General features: G+C 35.8%; 1 protein-coding gene across 1 annotated transcript; it reads left to right on the forward strand.

Moving 5' to 3' along the window:
- The first annotated feature begins 335 nt into the window (after positions 1 to 335).
- Positions 336 to 16053, forward strand: LOC118040878 (myosin-17). Its single transcript, XM_035047927.2, has 39 exons — positions 336 to 726; positions 1606 to 1734; positions 3718 to 3861; positions 3981 to 4126; positions 4215 to 4371; positions 4577 to 4635; positions 4771 to 4930; positions 5059 to 5208; positions 5291 to 5427; positions 5523 to 5669; positions 5788 to 5889; positions 6381 to 6438; positions 6525 to 6626; positions 6798 to 6835; positions 6979 to 7105; positions 7215 to 7385; positions 8263 to 8394; positions 8518 to 8627; positions 8746 to 8806; positions 9523 to 9700; positions 9989 to 10194; positions 10350 to 10469; positions 10557 to 10655; positions 10742 to 10963; positions 11628 to 11767; positions 11917 to 12034; positions 12122 to 12172; positions 12258 to 12338; positions 12916 to 13086; positions 13302 to 13457; positions 13567 to 13773; positions 13965 to 14102; positions 14189 to 14259; positions 14343 to 14442; positions 14523 to 14579; positions 14680 to 14736; positions 14815 to 14895; positions 15322 to 15404; positions 15495 to 16053. Exons 1-39 carry the CDS (start codon positions 724 to 726, stop codon positions 15616 to 15618), a joined length of 4593 nt encoding a protein of 1530 aa, XP_034903818.1. The 5' UTR covers positions 336 to 723; the 3' UTR covers positions 15619 to 16053.
- The last annotated feature ends 6064 nt before the right edge of the window (positions 16054 to 22117 follow it).

The raw sequence follows: 22117 nt of genomic DNA on the forward strand, positions 1-22117 counted from the left end.
AATATTAAAAATAAATATTAAAAAATAAAAAATATATTTTAAATAAAAAATAATTTAAAAAACAACTATAAAACTCTTCTAAAATAACAACAATAATAAAAAACCTTACCTCACCCTTGACTATTTATAAAATCTAGATGTTATTTGCTAATTTTTTTAAAGTGGTTTTTTACGTAAAAGTATATTAAAATAATATTTTTTTTGTTTTTTTAAAAATTATTTTTAAAATAAAAAAATAAAAATTTTAAAATTTTTAAAATAAACTTTTAAAACATAAAAATAAACACCAAACTTACTCACTAAAGACTCTCCTATCCTATGCCAGTATTTTAATCTCTTCCTTGAATTTCTGAAAACAGACGGGAGAGGGAGAGAAAGAGAGAGACAGAGAGGTGTGTCTTCCCCCCCCTCACAGCTGACCAAACAATCAAACGAAAAAACTGCAACTCTAGAGAGAGAAACAAGCACAAATAGTTTGAAAGCTCAAGAGAGAGAATAAAGAAGAAAAAGCTCAAAACTCTTTAGAGAGAGAGAGATATATAGTAAAGTGGGTTGGGGTTAGTTTTGTTAGAGATAGAAAGAGAGAGGGAGAAAGTGGGGTTTGAATTTTTTTTTTTTTATTATTATTTTTTTGAATTTGAAAGAGGGCTTTTTTCCTTTTCTCCTTTCTTCTTAGTTGGATGAGCTAAGCCTAAGAGTTTCGTACCACTTCGGTATTATCAAATGGTAATTCAAAGCAAAAAAATAAAATAAAATTCTAGGCATTTCTTCTTCTTTTTGTTTTAGTTAAATTTCATGGCTATGATTTCGTGTCTGGTTTTTGTTTAGTTCAAGATGTCTTTGTTTGGTTTGTTATGTTGCTTTGAGTTTTGAATTTAGGTTTACTACTATGTGCTATTTGAATCTTTTGAAGAAGTGGGTATTCCTTTTTTATTTTTTGAAACTGTACTGAAGTTAATTTGTTATAGCTATCTTGTACATGTTCCAGAGTAGTTTGGGTTTTGTTACTAAAATAATACAAAAAATTGAGATAGGGAGAAAATGAAAACTAAGAAATGATAGTGGTTGCCACTATTCTGTTTTTGAATTTTAATACTTCAGGTAGCAGGAAATTTTTGATAGTCTTGAATTTCATGCCAGTTTCTATTCAGTGGCAGTTGTTTTGAATGTCAGGCACAGATTTTGCATTAGGAAGCTAAGATAGTGTTGCAAATGATAATCCTGGCTAATTGATTCTTTTCAACCGAAAACCTGTTGTTAGGAATGCCGAGACATTAAATTTCTTACTAGAACTTGAGAAATTGAGTGTAACTATCTTTTATAGTTCTTGTTTCCTTCAAAAATGGAAATGCTATTGTTACCATCTGGTTGCCTTGATATCGAGTGGGGTTTCTAGTTGAATGATTTCCATAACGAGAGGCTTTCATGAAAGCTTGTCTCTTACAGCTGTCATTTCCCAACCACATAAGAATTGGATTTAACTAGTTCTTACTTTGCTTTTGATCATACAATTATATTTAGGTACTTATCTTTTATGTTGTGTTGGAGGCTTTTTGTTCCCCTTTTCTTTTTCTCGGTGTTGCTTGAACAGTAAAATATTTGCAGGCAGCACCGGACAATATAATTGTTGGTTCTCATGTATGGGTTGAAGATCCTGTTCTGGCTTGGATTGATGGTGAAGTTACTCGCATAAATGGCAATGTGGTCCATGTTAATACCGCAGATGGAAAAAAGGTAAGCCCTTGCATCTTTTTAAAATTTCTGGTTATTAACTTGTTCTGGTGTGCATACTAATTCCACCAGTCCTTCCCTTCTATATGCATTAGGTTATTACTAGGAAACTAGTGCTGTGATGGAAGTGATCCTTTCCTTTTTAAATAGTGACAGTGCTTATGAAAAATGTTGATTTTTTTTTTAATCTATGATGCATAATTAATTTCTTCTAGTTGCAAATAAATAAATATCTAAGGAAAGTTTGCAGTGTGCAAATGTGAAATGACAATAGCAACACTTTTAATATATATATATATATATATATATATATATATATATATTACTTTAGAACTAAAACTAAAAAATTCTCTTGGAGAAGGTCATTTGGAAGTCTAAAACTTAGTTATTAGTGTGTGCAGTGCATGTGTTCGAAGGTCAGAGTTTTGTATTGTTAGGACAGGCGGTAATGTTGAAGTTTTTCCCCTCATTAGAATGTTTGTGCTGAAGAAGCAATAATTAACATTTCAACCGAGGAAGTAGAAGAAAAATATGGAACCTTAGGCTAACTGAGTAAATATAATAATCTGAAGCAGATTGAGCAACTCTACTCCAGATTCTCTAGATCAAGGTCTCTTAAGTGTCATTGCCACCAACATTCTTCTGGGGATAAGCTGCTTTGGTGATTGGAATCACTTGAATTGAGGAATTCTGAAACATCTATAGTCCAACCTGCTAGTCACATTTATATTTGCAATTGTGTTTCAGTACATCTCAATAGACCCTCCCTCCCACCCCCAAGTAGAAGAAATCAGAGATTAATATCTCTGATCATCAATGTTGGTGTTGAAAAATGAGTGAACCTGTTTGGGAACATAATGTGGACCTGTCTACCAAACTTTTCATTACCCACTAGGCCTTCTATAGGCCGTGTTGCATCCTCAGACTAGATCCCAAACAAGGCTTGAGGATGTCATTTGCAATCATTTTCAGCTTCCAAGTTTGTTGATATATAAATGGATCTAGCCCGCAAGAGTTGGAAAATCTGTCTTTTCTTTTCCTTGTTCTGTTCTTCCTTGCTGTGTACATCATTATACCTCTTCACTATGGTGGCTAATAAATCATGCATTTCCAAGCATATGTTACTTCCAACTAAAATAAGAAACAGGGTTTGGATTTTCTAAGCTTTGGGAATGCTTTAATTTGGGGCCCTGTGTTTCCTCTTAAGATTGGGAAAGCTTTACTTGATTTTTAATGAACTGATGATGGATGGGCCATGTTTGAATCAATGTCTGCATCTATGAGCATCAAACTTAAGAGGAAGATTTTATTGTCAAGGGGCTTATTGCACTCCAGCAATTTACTCATATCATCATAGGGTGATACATTATCATCATTAGTCTTTAGCTTGCCATTAAATAATCATCATCTAAGATTCATTTGTCAATATGAGCTTTGTTATTCATTTTCTCAATCTGATAGGTTATTGCTTCATTCAAAGATAACTTGTATTTGGTTATTGTTTCATGCCTTACAATTGTCTTATTGAGGTCATGAATCTTAAATCCATAGATGTTCTTCAGCTGTTCCTTGAATTCCTCCTTTCTCATTATTGCATGTCACATATCCATCAAAATTGAGTGTATAAACATGTTGAACCATCCAGTAAGAATCTTCTTCATTACCAGGTGCTTCTCCTATGATGCCAAGAGGTGGTAAGAATGATGTTTTAGATCATAGCTAGGTAGAAAGCATAGATTGGAATATTAGATGTCCCATATAGCGTTTTTTTTGGATAAAATTGATGAAATGATGTCCTAAGTTCAAGCTGCTAATGTCTAAGTGAATACTTTGTCAGGATGCTAAAGTTTCAAGTTGTAACACACAGTCCTTCCTTGTATCTAAAAGAAAAGGAGAAACTTGTGATCTGCATGTTGCTTTACTCTTGGTATTCTTGTGCATGAAGAAACCACCTCATGGTTCTGATTGGACGGCTAATTTCTGCAGGTTGTCTCAAACATATCAAAAGTGTTTCCAAAGGACACAGAAGCCCCTCCTGGAGGGGTGGATGACATGACGAAGCTTTCATATCTGCATGAACCTGGAGTTCTGCAAAATCTAGCTGCTAGATATGAACTTAATGAAATCTATGTGAGCCATATTACTCTTTCCCCCCACTTTAATACTGTTCTGATGCTGAAACAAGTAACAAATATTGGAGGAAAAGGAAATATTCCCATGATGATACTGCTTTTACTTTCCCTTTCCAGACATACACTGGCAATATCCTGATAGCAGTTAATCCATTTCAAAGATTGCCTCATCTGTATGATACTCACATGATGGAACAGTATAAAGGAGCAACATTTGGGGAGCTAAGTCCTCATGTTTTTGCTGTTGGTGATGCTGCATACAGGTGAATGGAGATTCATCTCTTATATTCGACCATTTTTTAAACATTCTTTTGTTATTTCTTACTGATATGTTATAGAACAATAAAATAGGGCAATGATTAATGAAGGAAAAAGCAATTCAATTCTGGTTAGTGGGGAGAGTGGTGCTGGTAAAACAGAGACGACAAAGATGCTTATGAGATATCTTGCCTACCTGGGAGGACGGTCTGGAGTAGAAGGAAGAACAGTTGAACAACAAGTTCTGGAGGTAAGATGAATGTATCTTTGCATGTTGGAACTTGTTATTCCTTGCCTTGGTTCCTCCACATGCATGAAAGGTATTCTGATGGCCATGTATCCGGTTTCCCATTGCATTTATACAAGTAATGATTAATTATAGCATTTTTTACTGTATGCTATCAAGAGTGTAATTCTTGTGTGTTGATGTCTTCTACTACTGCTGAAAATTACAGTCCAACCCAGTTCTTGAAGCATTTGGCAATGCGAAAACTGTTAGGAACAACAACTCAAGGTGTGCACTGCTTAATGGTTTTATGCATGTATTTACAACAATATTGCTTGATTCTGGATATCTTTAAAGGTATCTTAGTAATTGAGGTTCTTAGCACAATGTTTTCTTGATGTTCATTGTGGTGTGTCAATGCAGTCGTTTTGGTAAATTTGTGGAAATCCAATTTGACAAGAGTGGGAGAATATCTGGGGCTGCTATCAGAACTTATCTACTTGAAAGATCTCGTGTTTGTCAAATTTCAGATCCAGAAAGAAACTACCATTGCTTTTACCTTCTTTGTGCTGCACCACTTGAAGTAATTTGCACTCATTTTCCCTTCTCTTTATGTTACTTCATGGGCAGTATATTACTATCACTAGTTGCTTATGTATGCAAATGTTGATTCAATAAATTTATTATTATTATTTTATTTTATTTTTGCAGGATATTGAGAGATACAAATTGGGAAGCCCAAAATCTTTCCATTATTTAAATCAATCGAATTGTTATGAGTTGGACGGTGTAAATGATTCTCATGAGTATCTTTCCACCCGAAGGGCTATGGATATAGTTGGAATTAGTGACCAAGAACAGGTTCTCTTTCTGTAGTTTCAAGAGTTTTGTTTTATTATTACTTGATGGTCTAAATAATTTCTATGTGTGCAATTATTTTCAGGAGGGAATTTTTAGGGTTGTGGCTGCAATTCTTCATCTTGGAAATGTTAATTTTGCCAAGGGACAGGAGATAGATTCCTCAGTTATTAAGGATGAAAAGTCTAGATTCCATCTCAATATTACTTCAGAACTTCTCAGGTATATATTCTGCACTTTTCCATGTTTAAATAATTGCCCGTATCTTGATCCGCTGGTTATTTATTGTATCTCTAACTAATCTTGATAATGCATAGGTGTGATGCAAAGAGCTTGGAAGATGCCTTAATTAAACGTGTAATGGTTACACCAGAAGAAATTATCACAAGGACTCTTGACCCTGAAAATGCAGTTTCTAGCAGGGATGCTTTGGCGAAGACAATATATTCTCGCTTGTTTGACTGGTAAAAGCTCAGTAAACCATGTTTCTTTCCCATGGCTCCCAAATAGTTGGATGTTCAATGTTTTATTCATCAAGTTAGATAAGAATTTACTAATGACTTTTACATTTATTGTGCACAGGCTTGTGGATAAAATTAATGTTTCAATTGGACAGGATTTAAACTCAAAATCAATAATTGGAGTACTTGACATCTATGGTTTTGAAAGCTTTAAGTGCAATAGGTAAGTCATTAACTTTACATGCTTATTATATCATTTGAGCAAGATGCTTTTGTTTCTTTCTACCCAACAAGCTGTTCCAGATTATTATCCAATTGTTTGCTTGGAATTGGCTTTAAACAAAGCCTTTTTAGTGATGCATGAAACACGTTTCCACTTTTCAATGGAAATTGTAGAAACTTTTCAATAGGTAAGTCTGCCTTTGAATGTGCGTTCAGACTCTTGAATCGAAACCATCACCAATGTTTCCACGGTGTTTGGGATAGTGTTTCATGAAAAACAAATAAACCCAACATTCCATGTTTAGGATTTTTCTTAATGAGGAATTGCTTTGAACAATACTTGCTATCAGGCCTTAGATATCACAAATGCTCATTCCATAACAACTATGCCATGCCACTCCTTTTTCCAAACCAAAAGGAGAAGGAAATAAAGTAATTGTGCTTGAAATATGACTTACTGCTTCTCTGCTTGTGTATGTTCTCCTAAAACAGCTTTGAGCAGTTCTGCATCAATTTCACAAATGAAAAACTACAGCAACATTTCAATCAGGTTATCTTTCTTAATCAACAAGTTTAGCTTGCTCTTTTGACAACAGATTAATATTGATTTGTTATTTTCCAATTGTATGTTTGTAGCATGTGTTTAAAATGGAGCAGGAAGAGTACACCAAAGAGGAGATAAACTGGAGCTACATTGAATTTGTTGATAATCAGGATGTATTGGACCTAATTGAGAAGGTTTTTAGCTTCTCAATTGTACACCTTTCCAATTCTAGGATTTGATGTTTCATCATCTTTCACCGTTTTCAGAGTATTTATCTTGTGATGGTGAAGAAATGAGCCTATTTAATTTATTGCTATTGTGTCTTATAATTCACATTATAAATTAGTCATTTTGTTCTCTTACAGAAACCTGGAGGAATAATTGCGCTTTTAGATGAAGCCTGGTATTCTGCTCTCTTTAATTATTGATTCCATTTTTATTACTGTTATGTGTTTATTAATCAGAAATGGGTTTTTTCCTATATATTGCTCTTCTTTAGAGGTCATCTTGAAGTCACTACTCATGTTTGTGTAATTGTTGATGCAGCATGTTTCCCAAGTCTACACATGAAACATTTGCGCAAAAATTGTATCAGACATTCAAAAATCATAAACGTTTTATCAAACCAAAACTTTCCAGCACTGATTTCACCATATCACACTATGCAGGGGAGGTAAACTAATTATATTTTTTGTTTTATATGTACTTTCAATCTTCTTTTATTGACAAGGGGAGAAGTTCTAGGGATTTTCATAACTTGTTAAATTTTTCCTGATGTGAAGGTAAATTATCAAGCCAATCAATTTCTGGACAAAAACAAAGATTATGTGGTGGCTGAACATCAAGCCCTGTTGACTGCTTCAAATTGCCCCTTTGTGGCTGGCCTATTCCCACCACTTCCAGAAGAATCATCGAAGTCATCCAAGTTCTCTTCCATTGGTTCACGCTTTAAGGTAATTTTTTTCTTTTTGACTTCAATTCTTTAATTGGTATTTGGTAGGCTTTAAATTATAAGCGTCCTTGTTACTGGTCCTGTTGTCCAAAGTTGATGTGTCAATATGTTGTCGAGTACTTATTGATTCTTGTGAAAAGATGCTTCTATAAGAAACAATACGTTGCATCTATATATGATGCTCATGCCATGCCTCTTCATATTCTTTTTTTTTTTTTTTTATCATGACAATGTTTAATTACCTTCTCCAATTGTGACATTTGCATGGTTTTTTAAATGTTCAATTTTTTGACATCACTTAATAGTGTGGCCTCCCATTCCATTTTAACAAGTTGGGAGTTAGAATTCATACATGCAGGTCAAGGGCAATTTTCCCAATATGTGGCTGATTTGGATTGGTGCTGGTGGCACCACATCTTCACTTTCCCACACACATTACTGTGTGAGAGCTTGAAAATTACAACATACCCTGATGGTTGAAAGCAAACAAATATTGGGTTGACTTCTAATAAGACCACCCTTGTTACATTTCAGAGAATTTTGGTGTTGACATTTTAAATTTGCTTCACTTTAGAATAGCATCATGAACTGTGAAGTGGTACCAGTCACATTTTAGGTAGCATCTCTATGGTTCTTTTAATAGCCAGTTTCATGTTGCACTCCTATGATTATCTTATGGTTGCTATGTATATATGATGTTATGGCTGCCTTTTCCCAATAGAAAACCCTAATCTCTAGCTTTTGAGCTTACAACCTTTTCCGTTATAGTAGTAAAAGACAACATAGCGGGTTTATTGATAGCAAATTCTTGCATTATTTATGAGTTATGTGACTCATTCCAAGGATAATGTCACAAATATTGTTTTTTGAATTCTCAGCTACAACTTCAATCCTTGATGGAGACCTTGAGTGCAACTGAACCCCACTACATTCGATGTGTGAAGCCAAATAACATCCTGAAGCCTGCTATTTTTGAGAATTTCAACATCATCCAACAGTTACGATGTGGTGTGAGTATAATATGCTTCAAAGCATTCCTTTCATCTGATGAATCATTAGAAGTTTACATCTTTAAGCTAAATTTCAGATTTTACCTTACCAATAAACTGATTATGTTAGCTTCTTATGATTAGGGTGTTCTTGAGGCCATTAGGATTAGCTGCGCTGGATATCCAACCAGGCGAACCTTTTATGAGTTTCTTAATCGTTTTGGATTACTTGCTCCTGAAGTTTTGGAAGGAAAGTAAGTATCATTTCATAATTTCTCTAGGTCATGTGTTATGATAGAGATTAAGGATTGTGCACCACCAATTTCTTTGGGTCATGTGTTACGATAGATATGTTTTATTTTCATGTGGCAGCTCTGATGATAAGGTTGCATGTCAAATGATTCTTGATAAAAAGGGACTGATAGGATACCAGGTGACAATGCGTTTATTTATTTTTTTTATTTTCTGTTTTACTTTATTTTTCAGATCATTTCTTTTTTTTATTTTTTTATTTGATTTTGATCTCCAGTTTTTTTGTTGCTTGGACTATTATCGCTGTGATGGTGGGAGTGTTAACTGGAAAAACGTTTCCTTGTCTCCTAACCTTTTTTTCTTTATTATGAACTAACACACATTTGAAACTGTGTAGTTAATGAGTGAGATTTTCTTCAAATTAGAGGAACAAAACTAAAATAAATTAATTTAAAGTTTAATGAATTTGTTTGTTCATAACCTATACCGTCAGAATTTTCTTTCCTGTGGTTTTTGAACTAATAAAGAGTTTCAATTGTTCATAATCATGCTTTTGATTTTTTAGCATTAATAACTGAATCTACAATATTTATGTGATTGTTGGATATTGATCTACATAACTATCCCAAACTCAACTGTACTTTCTCTAGTTGTGTGCTTAGAAAAAGAGATTTTAAAATATTACTATTTAATCCATTTTTCATCTTCTTTTCCTTCATTAATTCATAGCAAGATGGCTACAAATTCAAAACTACTTAGGGAGACAATATTCTTCCGCACTGCTATTGACGAACATCTTGTCAAATTCCTAAAGGCCCTTAATATAGTGCATATGAAAATTACTTTAGGTCTTTGTCCTTGTTTATCACAGTGATTATCTTGATTCACCCTTGGCAGATAGGCAAGTCAAAGGTCTTCTTGAGAGCAGGTCAGATGGCTGAGTTGGATGCTAGGAGAGCAGAAGTGCTTGGCAATGCAGCCAGAACCATTCAACGGCAAATTCACACTTACATTGCCCGGAAGGAGTTCATTTCATTGCGTGAAGCTGCTATCAATTTGCAATCTTATTTAAGAGGTAATTTCCTGGACTCTCTTAAATTGCCTTAGTGATTTTTTTTTTTCCTGTATTTGGTATATCACCAATTAATGCATTATACAGTTTTATGACACTCGTTAAGTTTATGTACTTTATTTTAATTAAAAAGGAGATGTCTAAAAGAATGCTAGAAATCAGGTTCCCTTTGTCTCGCTTCCTATCAATATTAAAAGCACAGTACTCTCTTTTCGAATTGCCTCCTACTTGTTCTCATCAGAATCTTAATTGGTGGATTTCCCTATAATTGTTACGCTTCCTCTTTTCCAGGTAATGTATCCCGAAAACTGTATCAGCAATTGAGGCGAGAAGCTGCAGCTTTGAAGATCGAGAAGAATTTCCGTCTCTACATTGCCAGGAAATCCTATTTGAGAGTGAAGTCATCTGCAATCACATTACAGACAGGCTTAAGGGCAATGACTGCACGAAAAGAATTTAGATTCCGGAAGCAAACTAAAGCGACCACCATCATTCAGGTATTGTTGTTCTTTTGTAACATAACAATCTCTTCCCATTTTTTGTAGTTATAATTCTTGAATTGTATAATTTTCTCTCTTTTTACTGCTCTAGTGAATAACCCTTCAATTTTGAAAAATTGTTATGGAAACTCTCATGCACTGGTTCCTTACAGGCTCATTGGCGTTGCCACCAAGCTCATTCTTATTATAGACATCTTCAGAAGGCAATAATAGTTTCTCAGTGTGGTTGGAGATGCAGAGTTGCAAGAAGAGAGCTCAGAATGCTCAAAATGGTCAGCTTTTAACACCATATAACTTCAGCAATATGCAGATCTGTATAAAGAGCTCGTGCTAAATTTTTGCTTTTGAAATTTATTTAGGCTGCTAGAGAGACAGGGGCACTTAAAGAAGCAAAGGATAAGCTGGAAAAGCGTGTAGAAGAACTTACATGGCGTTTGCAATTGGAAAAGCGATTAAGGGTAATGAAGTTGATTTCTAATCTCACAACTTATTTTGTGTTCACTTTAATGTGATGACTTCAATGCTGATTTTTTATTCTGAACAGATTGATCTTGAGGAGGCAAAAGCCCATGAATTTGCCAAGTTGCAGGATGCATTGCATGCCATGCAAGTACAGGTAGAAGAAGCAAAGTCTATGGTTGTTAAAGAACGAGAGGCAGCTCGAAAAGCCATTGAAGAAGCACCTCCAGTCATTAAGGAAATGCCTGTCATGGTTCAAGACACAGAAAAAATCAATTCATTGTCAGCTGAAGTTGAAAAGTTGAGGGTATGTATGCTATGTTTTAGCATCACTTTCAAATTCTTTTGGTTTATGTGTTATGCATTATTGTTTCCTTGCTCCAATGAGCACCATTGTCTGCAGAAATATTGCATTTTTTTTTTATTGATGTTGAATTTAGTCTTCATATGGTGAAATTGTGGAAGTATGCCTGGTAAATGTTTCTGTATATGACGTGGAAGGAATAGAATATACTTGCTGTATATGACGTGGAAGGAATAGAATATACTTGCAAAGCTATGTGATGATCTCCAACTACAAAATTGAACTTTCAACGTCCCTGCCGTTCTTGATAAAAAATGATAACTGCATAGGTGTGCACGTTTGATTTTGAGTGTAAATGGATTCGGTTTATGATTAGGCTTGAAAGGATCCATGTAGTCAACCCCAACTAGTTTGGGATTGAGGTTATGTTATTGTTGTTTGACTTCAAGTGTTGAAATAAGTATGATCAATTTACCCAAAAGTGAAAGAAAAATATTTGATTTGGGTGTTAACTCTTGCATTGAGGCATTGGGTACTAATCTTTTGAGTAAACTTAATAATTCTTTAGTTTTTATATGTACTTAGTTGTGGTTATACCTGACAATATGAAACAAGAATAATTGTTGAAGATGCAGGCTGCATCTGATGAAAAATTTTGCTTGCACAGGCACAGTTGCTCTCAGAAACACAAATTGCTGACAATGAAAAACAAGCTTATGTTGTTGCTCAGGCCACAAATGAGCAACTAACCAAGAAGCTTGAAGATGCTGAGAAGAGAGTGGATCAACTCCAAGATTCAGTTCAGAGGTTTGTAACAAGTCTGCTTGTTTCAGCCTTTGGGGTGCTCTTTCTTTTTTTTTTTTGGGGGGGGGGGTGGGGTGTTATCAAACATACAGTTTGGGTTTTGATGTTACAAAATTGTTGCAACTATTTGCAATTCTGTCCTCTTCTTGCAGATTAGAAGAGAAGGTGTCTAATTTAGAATCAGAGAATCAAGTACTTCGTCAACAAGCACTTGCTATATCACCAACTGCCAAAGCTTTAACTGCAAGACCTAAGACAACAATCATCCAGGTAAAGAATGCATGCCCTACTTTTCATTTGGATGAACACTTGCATATTGATGGAAATGTTTTACTTATTGTTGAATCCTGAATGCAGAGGACCCCAGAGAATGGAAATGTTCAAGATGGAGATGTGAAGAAAGCAGCGGTATGAATATATGTTGTTGCATCTGGTTCATGCTAATGTAGAAAAAATTCAAATGACTCTATACACCATTTTCTGAATGTCTCAGGATTCAAAACTTGCCCCACCTAATTCTCGGGAAGCTGAAAATGAGGATAGGCCCCAGAAATCTCTTAACGAGAAACAACAGGTAAGTAGTCCGTGATGGAGAAGTCCTTTTAGCGGGGGAATTTTTGTAATTTTGCACTTAAGCCTTGTCAGGAATTAGGTTATTAGTCAACCGTAATGTTTTTTGGGACATTTACCTTTTCAAAGTTTTTGCCTTTTGGATTTATAAGCTCTCTTGCTTTTCATTATAGGTTTCAGATTATCCTTTCTAATTAAGATTTCTATGAGCCTGAGTGTTGCAAAATCTACTTAGATAGATGACCTTGGATTTTTTTTTTGTTTTATTGCAAGTTTGTGTTTTACTGGTGGTGAAACTCCATTAAAATTGCTCTCTTCACAAGACTTGTAGGCCTTACTGAGTTTCAATTCATCTCTGCTCTGGCCCCAAATCAGCCCTATTCCAGCCCTAGTATTAGCCACTCACATTGATAGTAGTACACTCAATTTTCAAATTCAATTGCCTTCCTACAGTTTTCCTTTTGGGAAATCATGGAGACATATTTGTGATGGCATAAAGTTATGAATGCTATTTTTTTTGGTTCCCATACATTTTTTTTCTTTCTATGCTTTGTCATGACATGTCATCTTCTGTGGTGCAGGAGAACCAAGACCTGCTAATTAAATGCGTGTCACAAGATTTAGGATTCAGTGGGGGCAAACCTGTTGCTGCTTGTATGATATACAGATGCCTTATTCAGTGGAGGTCATTTGAAGTTGAAAGAACAAGTATTTTTGACAGTATCATTCAAACAATAGGTTCATCAATTGAGGTGATCTAATCTATACACATTTATGGCATAACATAATATTGTTACATATTAGAATATACACATTCTCATTGACCATATCTTTAACGGCTCAAAATAAATCAATCTCACTTCTTTGCTGAGTCTATGCCCCAGTTTGTTTTTAATCAGTCCCTGGAATCTAGAAATATTAGTTTTGCTTTTATATTCATAGAATATACCTTTTATCTTTTGCTTAGGTCCAAGAAAACAATGATGTATTGTCATATTGGTTATCAAATTCATCCACACTATTATTGCTACTACAACGCACCCTAAAAGCAAGTGGAGCAGCAAGCTTAACTCCACAACGGCGAAGATCAACATCAGCTTCATTGTTTGGAAGGATGTCCCAAGTGAGAACAACTCTCTCCTCTCTATCAATTTTTTTTGGGAAAATACTTTTCATATGTCTTTCCTTGCAGTTCATAATGAATTTTTTTTTGAATCTCAATAAAATATTAGGGGCTTCGTGGATCACCACAAAATGCTGGGTTCTCATTCCTTAATGGTCGGGTGCTTAGTGGACTGGATGAATTGCGACAAGTTGAAGCTAAATATCCTGCTTTGCTTTTCAAACAGCAATTAACAGCTTTCCTTGAAAAGATATATGGGATGATTAGAGATAACTTGAAGAAAGAGATTTCCCCTTTGCTTGGATTGTGTATCCAGGTAATCACTGCATGCTATTTTTCTTAAAATTGTTTGTACTTCAAATTACATTATAAAATTGGATTGAACTCTTTTAAGTTGTTGTGATTGCATAGCATTTCATTATCGCTTTCCCTGGTTGTGTGATCCTGATTTGTTATGGCGTCCAGCATGTTTCTTCTCCCTAATCATGTTTGAAATATTGAACACAGGCTCCCCGGACGTCACGAGCGAGTTTAGTCAAGGGGCGCTCTCAAGCCAATGCTGTAGCTCAACAAGCTCTGATTGCACACTGGCAAAGCATAGTAAAAAGTCTAAATAATTGCCTGAAGACTATGAGAGCCAACTATGTGAGTGGGAAGTTTGTATAACGAAAATGATCAACAATTTTATTTCCTGTTTAAATTTCATTATCATATTTGTGTTGTCTGTACAGGTTCCCCCGTTCTTAGTCAAGAAAGTGTTTACTCAGATATTTTCATTTGTCAATGTTCAATTATTTAACAGGTAATTGCAATCAACTCAAATTTGTTATGTAGCTAATTTGCTTTGACGACATGATATTACTAACTAATATTTCAATTAAGCAGCCTTCTTTTGCGGCGCGAATGCTGCTCATTCAGCAATGGGGAGTATGTAAAAGCAGGGTTAGCTGAGTTGGAACAGTGGTGCCAAGATGCAACAGAGGAGGTAACATGTCTTAACAACTGGTAATCCATCATTCTTCACATCTTTTGGAAGACTAAATTTAGCGTCTCCCCGCCATCCAGTTTGCAGGCTCAGCATGGGATGAATTGAAGCACATTAGACAAGCTGTTGGCTTTCTGGTTTGTTTATACATCCTCTGTGTGTGTGTGTTTGTATCAGAGTCAACAACTTTTACTTATTATTTCTTCTCCTTCCATTTGTTTTATTTTGGTTATTCAGGTTATACATCAGAAGCCCAAAAAGACTCTCAAAGAAATAACTAATGATCTTTGCCCGGTGAGTAACACCCCACCCCCACCCCACCCCACCCCCCCTGGTGGCTCTCTCTCAATTTTTTGGTGCTTCTCCTTTCAGGTGCTTAGCATACAGCAGTTATACAGGATCAGCACTATGTACTGGGATGACAAATATGGCACGCATAGTGTATCTTCAGATGCAAGTCAAATTCTTCTCACTTTTAAGTCACTTTCATTTCTATTTTGAGACTTTCTGCAGACACCAACTGATGGAAAAGCAAACATTAAAGGTTTTATGTGCAAGGTTTAGGCACACTCGTGTAATTTGAATCCCCTCACTGTTTTCTTTCTCCCTCTCAATTCCCAAGCGTTAATATGGAATCTGTTGTGGCCCCTTTGTTTTGCATAACTCATGCGAATGGTTTGGTTTCCCTCTGAGCCCCATCCTTTTTGGATGGTTCTTGTTTTTTTCATTAAAATGTCAGTAACTTCAACCATCCAACTTAACACCGAATTTATTCACTTCTTTTACTATGACCAGTCTTTGTTATCCATGCCCCTCATTTTCGCACCTACAAAACTAAATATCCAAAGTATCACTGATTAAGATTTCTCCCATATTTAGGTAATTTCAAGCATGAGAGTAATGATGACGGAGGACTCAAACAATGCTGTGAGCAGTTCTTTCTTATTGGACGATGACTCAAGGTAATAAATTTTGGTAACCATAAGCCTTTGGCTTTAATTTTGATACGTGATTTTCTGCAGCTAAACAAAAAACGTCATTCTCTTGTGCAGCATTCCATTCACAGTGGATGACATTTCGAAGTCAATGCAAAAAGTTGAAGCTTCTGATATTGACCCTCCACCTCTAGTCCGTGAAAACTCAGGTTTTTCATTCTTGTTACAACGTGCAGAATGAGATTCCATGATTATATTTTCTTGCTAGCTCAGCTTTGACATCCTGGCACTTCTCCCAAGGGCTGCGCCCCAGAATCTGTGAATAGTAATCTTTTCCTCAGCCGCACTGTAAATTATAGTTCCTTTTCTGGCACGGTCTTGCCATTTCTTATGTTTATTGGTGATTGTGTGGTCAGTTGCATCAGGGGTCAAGTTACTAGTTATCCCTTTTGGGATTTATAACGTGTTCTTTTCCCTTGTTCTATGCCCTATTTCAAGCACTGTATTTATTTATTTTTATTAGAAAAAGGGGGTACCTTATTATTCTTTAGGCCAGTGTGGTAAATTTGTTGATCATAGTGGTGGCCATGCTTTTTTCTTTGGGCCCAAACTAGTTGTAGTTTGACTGTAATATAATGGATTATATTCTATTCAATTAATGTAAAGATTATCGGCACACGGTCTAGTTCCCCTCATTTTGTTTCGACAGGTAATGGGGCCGGTTGATATGATATGATTTGAATGCTTGCTATTTGCCTTCCAAGTCTTCAACTGGAAGAAACTTGTCAGCATGCAAAACATGTTCAAGTTTCATAATTGGAGGAGTCCTGAACGTTTTGATTTGTTGTAATGGTCATATAGAGGAGTGGAATTCAAAGATCCTCTGGTGGTATCGGCCACTACAATCTTATGCGCATGTTAGGGCTAGTGGTTGTGCTGATTGATTCTTTAGCTCTTTCGGCTAAAGTCACATGATCTTCCTGTTATGGAAGTTGCTCTTCAGGCCCAACAAAAATAAATGTAATTGTTTAATTAAATGCTTGTCAATTTTGTGGGGATGGAAGTTAAGATTTTCCATTCCCCCCCCCCCAATATGCCAGATTGTGAGACTGCTAAATAATTTTTGAACTACAACTTTTAAATAAATCCCTTGTGTAATTTTATGAATACATTTAATAATGATTGTAAATTCATCTATATTTATTTCGAGGGCTAAATTCATTTGTATTGTTAAATCTCATGCATATGCATGTTATCTTAAAAAAAAACAAGTAAAAACTTATTGCAATGTACAAGCAAAAACAATGTTTTATTTATAAGCATGACGTAGCCAAGAAGACTTTTTATATATGATTTACTTTTGTAATAAAATAACCATGTATATATATATATATATATATATATATGTGTGTGTGTGTGTGTGTGGTGTGTGTGTGTGTGTGTGTATAAAATCTATTAGAATCTCTTAGATTTTATACCTTGAATTTAGAGAATGCAATTTGAAATGATGTTTCTAAAAAAAATTAATTTTTTTTTGCTTAAATTTGATTTTTTTAAAATGTTTTTTTTGGATCGTTTTGATATACTGTTATTAAAAAATAAATATTTTAAAATAAAAAAAAATTATTTTGATGTATTTTCAAACGAAAAATTCTTTGAAAAACAACTACTATCATACTTTCAGACACTTTTTAGTATTTTAGTTTTTCATGACACTTAAGTTTTCTAGTATCCTTTAATGTTTTTATTTTTCTCTTATAAATAGACTATTTATCTTGTACCTTGAGTATTGAAAAATATATAATGAAATGTATGAATTTCTCTTTGAAATTTTATTCTAAATATGTGTTGCTACCCAATTTTTGACCCATGTTTTGATAAATTTTTCAAAAATAAATAAATAATAATAAGGGGTTACATGTGGTGATAACATAGAGCATCAGGGCTAATATTAAAAAAGGCAATATGTCAAGGAGATAATGACTGAATCACATATAATTATTGCAATATAACATATCATAAATATATGATTTGATTCATGCTAGTTATGGAATACAATCTCTGCAATATAAAATACCACATATATAGGATTTGTTGGTGCTAGTTATAGAAAAGAATCTCTGCAATAATTATTGTAATATTTCCTTGAATAGCATGTATATGGATTTTTTATATAAGTGAACCTACAAATATAATAAAGAGGAGGGGGGAAATAAAATGGACGGAGGAAAAAGAAAAAAGGGAGGAAACCCAAGAAAACCTAAGTCATCTCTACAGAGGCCACGACACCCTATCCCCGGGCAAAAGAAAAAAACCAAACCTTTTCTTCTCCCTCAACCAAGCCGCTACTGACAGTCCCCAGCCTTGGCCAAAAACAAGAAACAAGTCGCTCCCCCTCACCTTTCTTCTCCCTCTCCCCACTGGTACCCCGCTCAATAACATTCAAAAAAACCAAAGCCCCATCCTCTCCTTCCTTTTTTTTTTGGCTTCTGCCCGTTACCACCAGATCCTCTCCCACGGTCCAGCAACTTCTCTTAAGACCAGCCAAAACCGTGAGCCACAAGCAGCGTCAGGAGTTTTGCTTCACATTCCAAACAGACAGCTCTTCTCTGAGTCCTGCACCAGTACGCAGCCGTCTCAAGCTTCAACAGCGGCGTCGTCTTCAGCTCCGGTAGCCATCGCTGACTCGCCGCCCCTCAATCACCAGGAGCAGGTTACTAGCCGCAGCAGCAATCCAGGATGGCGACAAGTCTCGTCTCTGCACCAGCAGCTCATCCCATTCGTCTATACCTCTTCCCCATCGCCAGCAGTGGTTGTGTTTTCTTCTCTGCACTAGGAGCAAGAACCAGCAGGGGCGCTGTCATCACCAGTTGCAATTCCTCAGCCACTTTAAGCAGCAATAGGCAAGAACAACACAGTAGCCGGATCCTTCCTCCCAAATCAGCAAACAGCAGCAGTAACATGGCAGCAGGATATCCTCCCGGACGGAGATCTTCAGTAAGCATCAGCACCAGGGGAACCCGAAGGCAGGGAGAAGGCGAGGACACAAGAAGAAGGTCGGACGAACACAGATAGTGGAGAGCTAAAAAACCAGACCGCAAGCAGGCCAGGTACGTAAGCTGTTTCTCTCCTTTTTCTGCATTTGCACTTAAAACATTTGGCACTGTGCGAAGGTAAATTAATTACCTTCGCACTGTGCAGTGCATGCGTGAGTAATTCACGCATGCAACCTGCAACAGTGCCCAACCGGGTCACTGCTTTGGACCAGTGACCCGGCTAGGCTTGCTGGGTTCAGCCCAGCCACATGGGTCGAGCTGGACCCAACAAAAAAAGAGAGGAATATTGTTGGTTTTGTCGTGTATTTATTTTACGGTTTGTATTTTTTTTTATTGTGTAAATACAAATCTGGTATTAAATATACCCGATTTTTTTCGTGAAATGTTGTGTGTATATATATATATATATGTTTAAAAAATAAAAAATGTTTTTTTTTGTATGTTTCATACGGCCAATACCCTAACATTTATTTGAATTTCCTCTAAAAAACAACAAATACTTGAAGTTTTTTTTTGAAAATTTGTTTTTGCATGGATTTCTTAAACACAACAAAATTATTTTCTTGCATTTCTGGATTTTACAACATGTTTGTAAAACTCCAAAGGGTATTGGCCAATATTCCAAAAAAATACAAAAATCTTATTTTTGGGGAATTCATCTATTATTCACCGTTAATGTTTGAATAAAGAAATCCCAAAGAGATTAATATCCAAAATATTTTTGGGAATAACTTGTTATTATTCACCGTTAATGTTTGGATAAAGAAATCCTTAAAGGACGAATATCCAAAATATTATTGGGAATAATTTGTTATTATTCACTGTTAATATTTGGATAAAGAGACCCGGAGTGGTAAATATCTAAAATAATTTTCTAGGAATAATAAATCCGCACATATCCTTGAAAGAAGCCTTGATTATAATCAAGGACATTTCAATTTTTTACTCCAGGTTTACGAGCCGTGAGAGTATAAAACACTAAGACAAAAAAAATAGGGTTTTTAAAAGCACCCTAGATTTCTAGATTTTTGTCCCTCCTCCTTGCGATTTACGAGTCGCAAACTCTTGAAATACCAAGGGAAAAATGAGCTTGTAAAGCACATGGAATCTCCTTGGATTTCTATCTTAATAAATTTAGTTAGAATCAAACCGAGAAAAACTGATGGGATTAGAAAACACCAACACCATAGCAATTATAAGACAAACCAAACACCAAGCAGCTTACCTTAGGTAGGGCGTACTAGGGGTGTTAATACCTTCCCTTTACGCAACCAGTCCCTTGCCTTAGAATCTCTGAAAGACTAGTTAGGTTTCCTAGTGACCATAATACTAGGTGGCGACTCCTTTATACAAAACAAAAAAAAACCTGAAATTCAAACGATTGGTCGCCGCTCCGCCGCGCTCCGCCGCGAGGGTGCGACAGGATGGCGACTCCGCTGGGGACTTAGGACTAGGCTTGGTAATTTGTTTGTTTATGCTATGTGTTATTGGTTTTTGTTTTCTTATATGAATGATACTTTGTTTAAAAGCTTTAGCATGCATCTTTTCTGTCATACATGGTATAATCATGCATCACTTTTATTATTATTATCTTTTTGTGGGCATACACATTTAACTTTAAGTTAAGTGGGGAACTAGCAGCTTGCCTTATGACTTGAGTCAAGGTTTAAGTTTGTGTAAACCCCAACTCTTTGCTGAGTGTTTAGACTGATAGTGATTGGTACACGTACCATCCCACCATCTGCTGAACCCCAATATTGCCTTTACGAGGGCAATCACTGGGACAACAGGAGACCCTTTTTTGGAGACCAAGTAGTAAACCTAACCCATGTCTCACGTAAAGGAACTAGAACCTATCCTTAGGGTGTATGCTCCATAATATCTTTTGCATCAAAACAAGTCTAACCCCAAGGCATTTTGAAGACCAAGACTTGTGAACGAAATGGCCACCATTGCTAAATTTTCCATCATAGAATATGGAAAAATTCTGAACTGTCACAATTGACTGAAGGACACTGCCTTAGAAGCGATGCTAAGAAACTGTCACCAATCAAGAACCTGAATTGCATTATGAATGAGGTGAACAAGTTAATGACTCGCTTTCAGAATGTGGATAAGGATGTATTTTTTAGGAAATACGGATGTTTGGTGGAAATTGCAAGGGTAGAAGTTTTAAGCCCAGCTGTGCTAGCCTTAGTTCATTTTTGGATCCAGACTACCAGTGTTTTTTCTTTTAGAAGCATAGACCTATGTCCCACTATGGAGGAATATGAAATGTTGACTGAGTTTCCAAACAATCTGTATATGATTTATTTTCCTTTGAGATCTGGCAAGATCATCCCCGAACTGTCAAAACTGCTCAGAATCGCCAACTTAGAAAAGTTTTTGGAAAAGAATGCAACTGGTCTAAAATGGAGGATGCTAGAAATTGAACTAGAAAAGAAGTCAGGATTAGAAAAAAAGAGATTCATTGCTTTGGGCATTTTTGGCCTTGTTTTGCTCTCAAGCCAAATAGGTGTAGTGAGTTTGGAGGTCGCTGCTGCTTATGTAGAGTATAAGAATACACAAATCAATCCAGTGGTTGATTTTAGCCGAAACCATCTTGACACTTAACCATTGTAGGAGCACCGGAAAAGAAGCAATGAGATGCTGTACGCAATTGTTGTATATCTGGATGGTTAGCCATATCAAAAAAAAAGAAGCTTGTCTTCAATAATTTTATATAGGTCACCCAAAGACCCTTGAAGTTAGTAGAAGAAGAAGAATGGGGAGATCTAGACAACCAAGGTTGGGTTGACAAATTAGAAGGTTTGCCTAATAGTGATTTTAAGTGGAGAGCCCCATGTGTAACGATAGTGGAAGTCCTAATGAGTTGTGGACAAAGACGTTGGGTGCCATTGGTAGGGATTACAGGTTATGTGAGTTATGCTCCTGCCCTAGTGGTAAGGCAACTTGGGGGCATGCAGTTTATTCCAAGGACTATGGAAATTGCTCAATTCTTTATTTTGTTCAAAGATCCCATTGCACAAGAAATTTTGGAGATCATCAAACAAGATTGGAAGCATCTAGTTTTGGGTTGAGATAGAAGGTTTAAAAGATCCAAGTGCAAGCGAAGGATATGCAAAATAGAGAGACTTAGCTGCTTCAGCCATGCTTTATGTAGGAGCCAAATCTCCTCAAGCTGTAGAAGAGGAAGAATTGGATGAAAATAACATTAGGGAATTCACAAAATTAATAGGACACTATGAACAAGCTTGGAAACCCTCTAGAGAGGAATTTGAAACAATAGATGTGGGTAATGAAAAATTATAAGAAAAAACTAAGGATAAGGATTGTGATCTCTCCTAAAGTGAGAAGATTTGATTGCATTACTCCGAGATTATATAAATATGCCTGGTGGATAGGGTACTACTATTAGAAAGATGCAAACCGGTTAAGAAAAAGTTGGGAAGAACTCATCAAGATTCCTTGATCAAGGTAAAGACATAATTTGAAAAGTAGTGGGATGTTAGTTTTCTAGAAAGTAGTCAAGTATCCTCAATGTGTGTCCAACATAGTGGTAGTACCCAAAGAGGAAGATAAAATCAGAGTTTGTGTGTGGACTTTCAATTGTTAAGGAAGAAGAATCTTAGAATTTGGAATAACAGTGTGAAGAAGCTTTCGTAAAAATCAAGTAGTACCTAC

The sequence above is a fragment of the Populus alba genome, chromosome 1, assembly GCF_005239225.2.
Source record: "Populus alba chromosome 1, ASM523922v2, whole genome shotgun sequence".
NCBI classification, from domain to species: Eukaryota; Viridiplantae; Streptophyta; class Magnoliopsida; order Malpighiales; family Salicaceae; genus Populus; species Populus alba.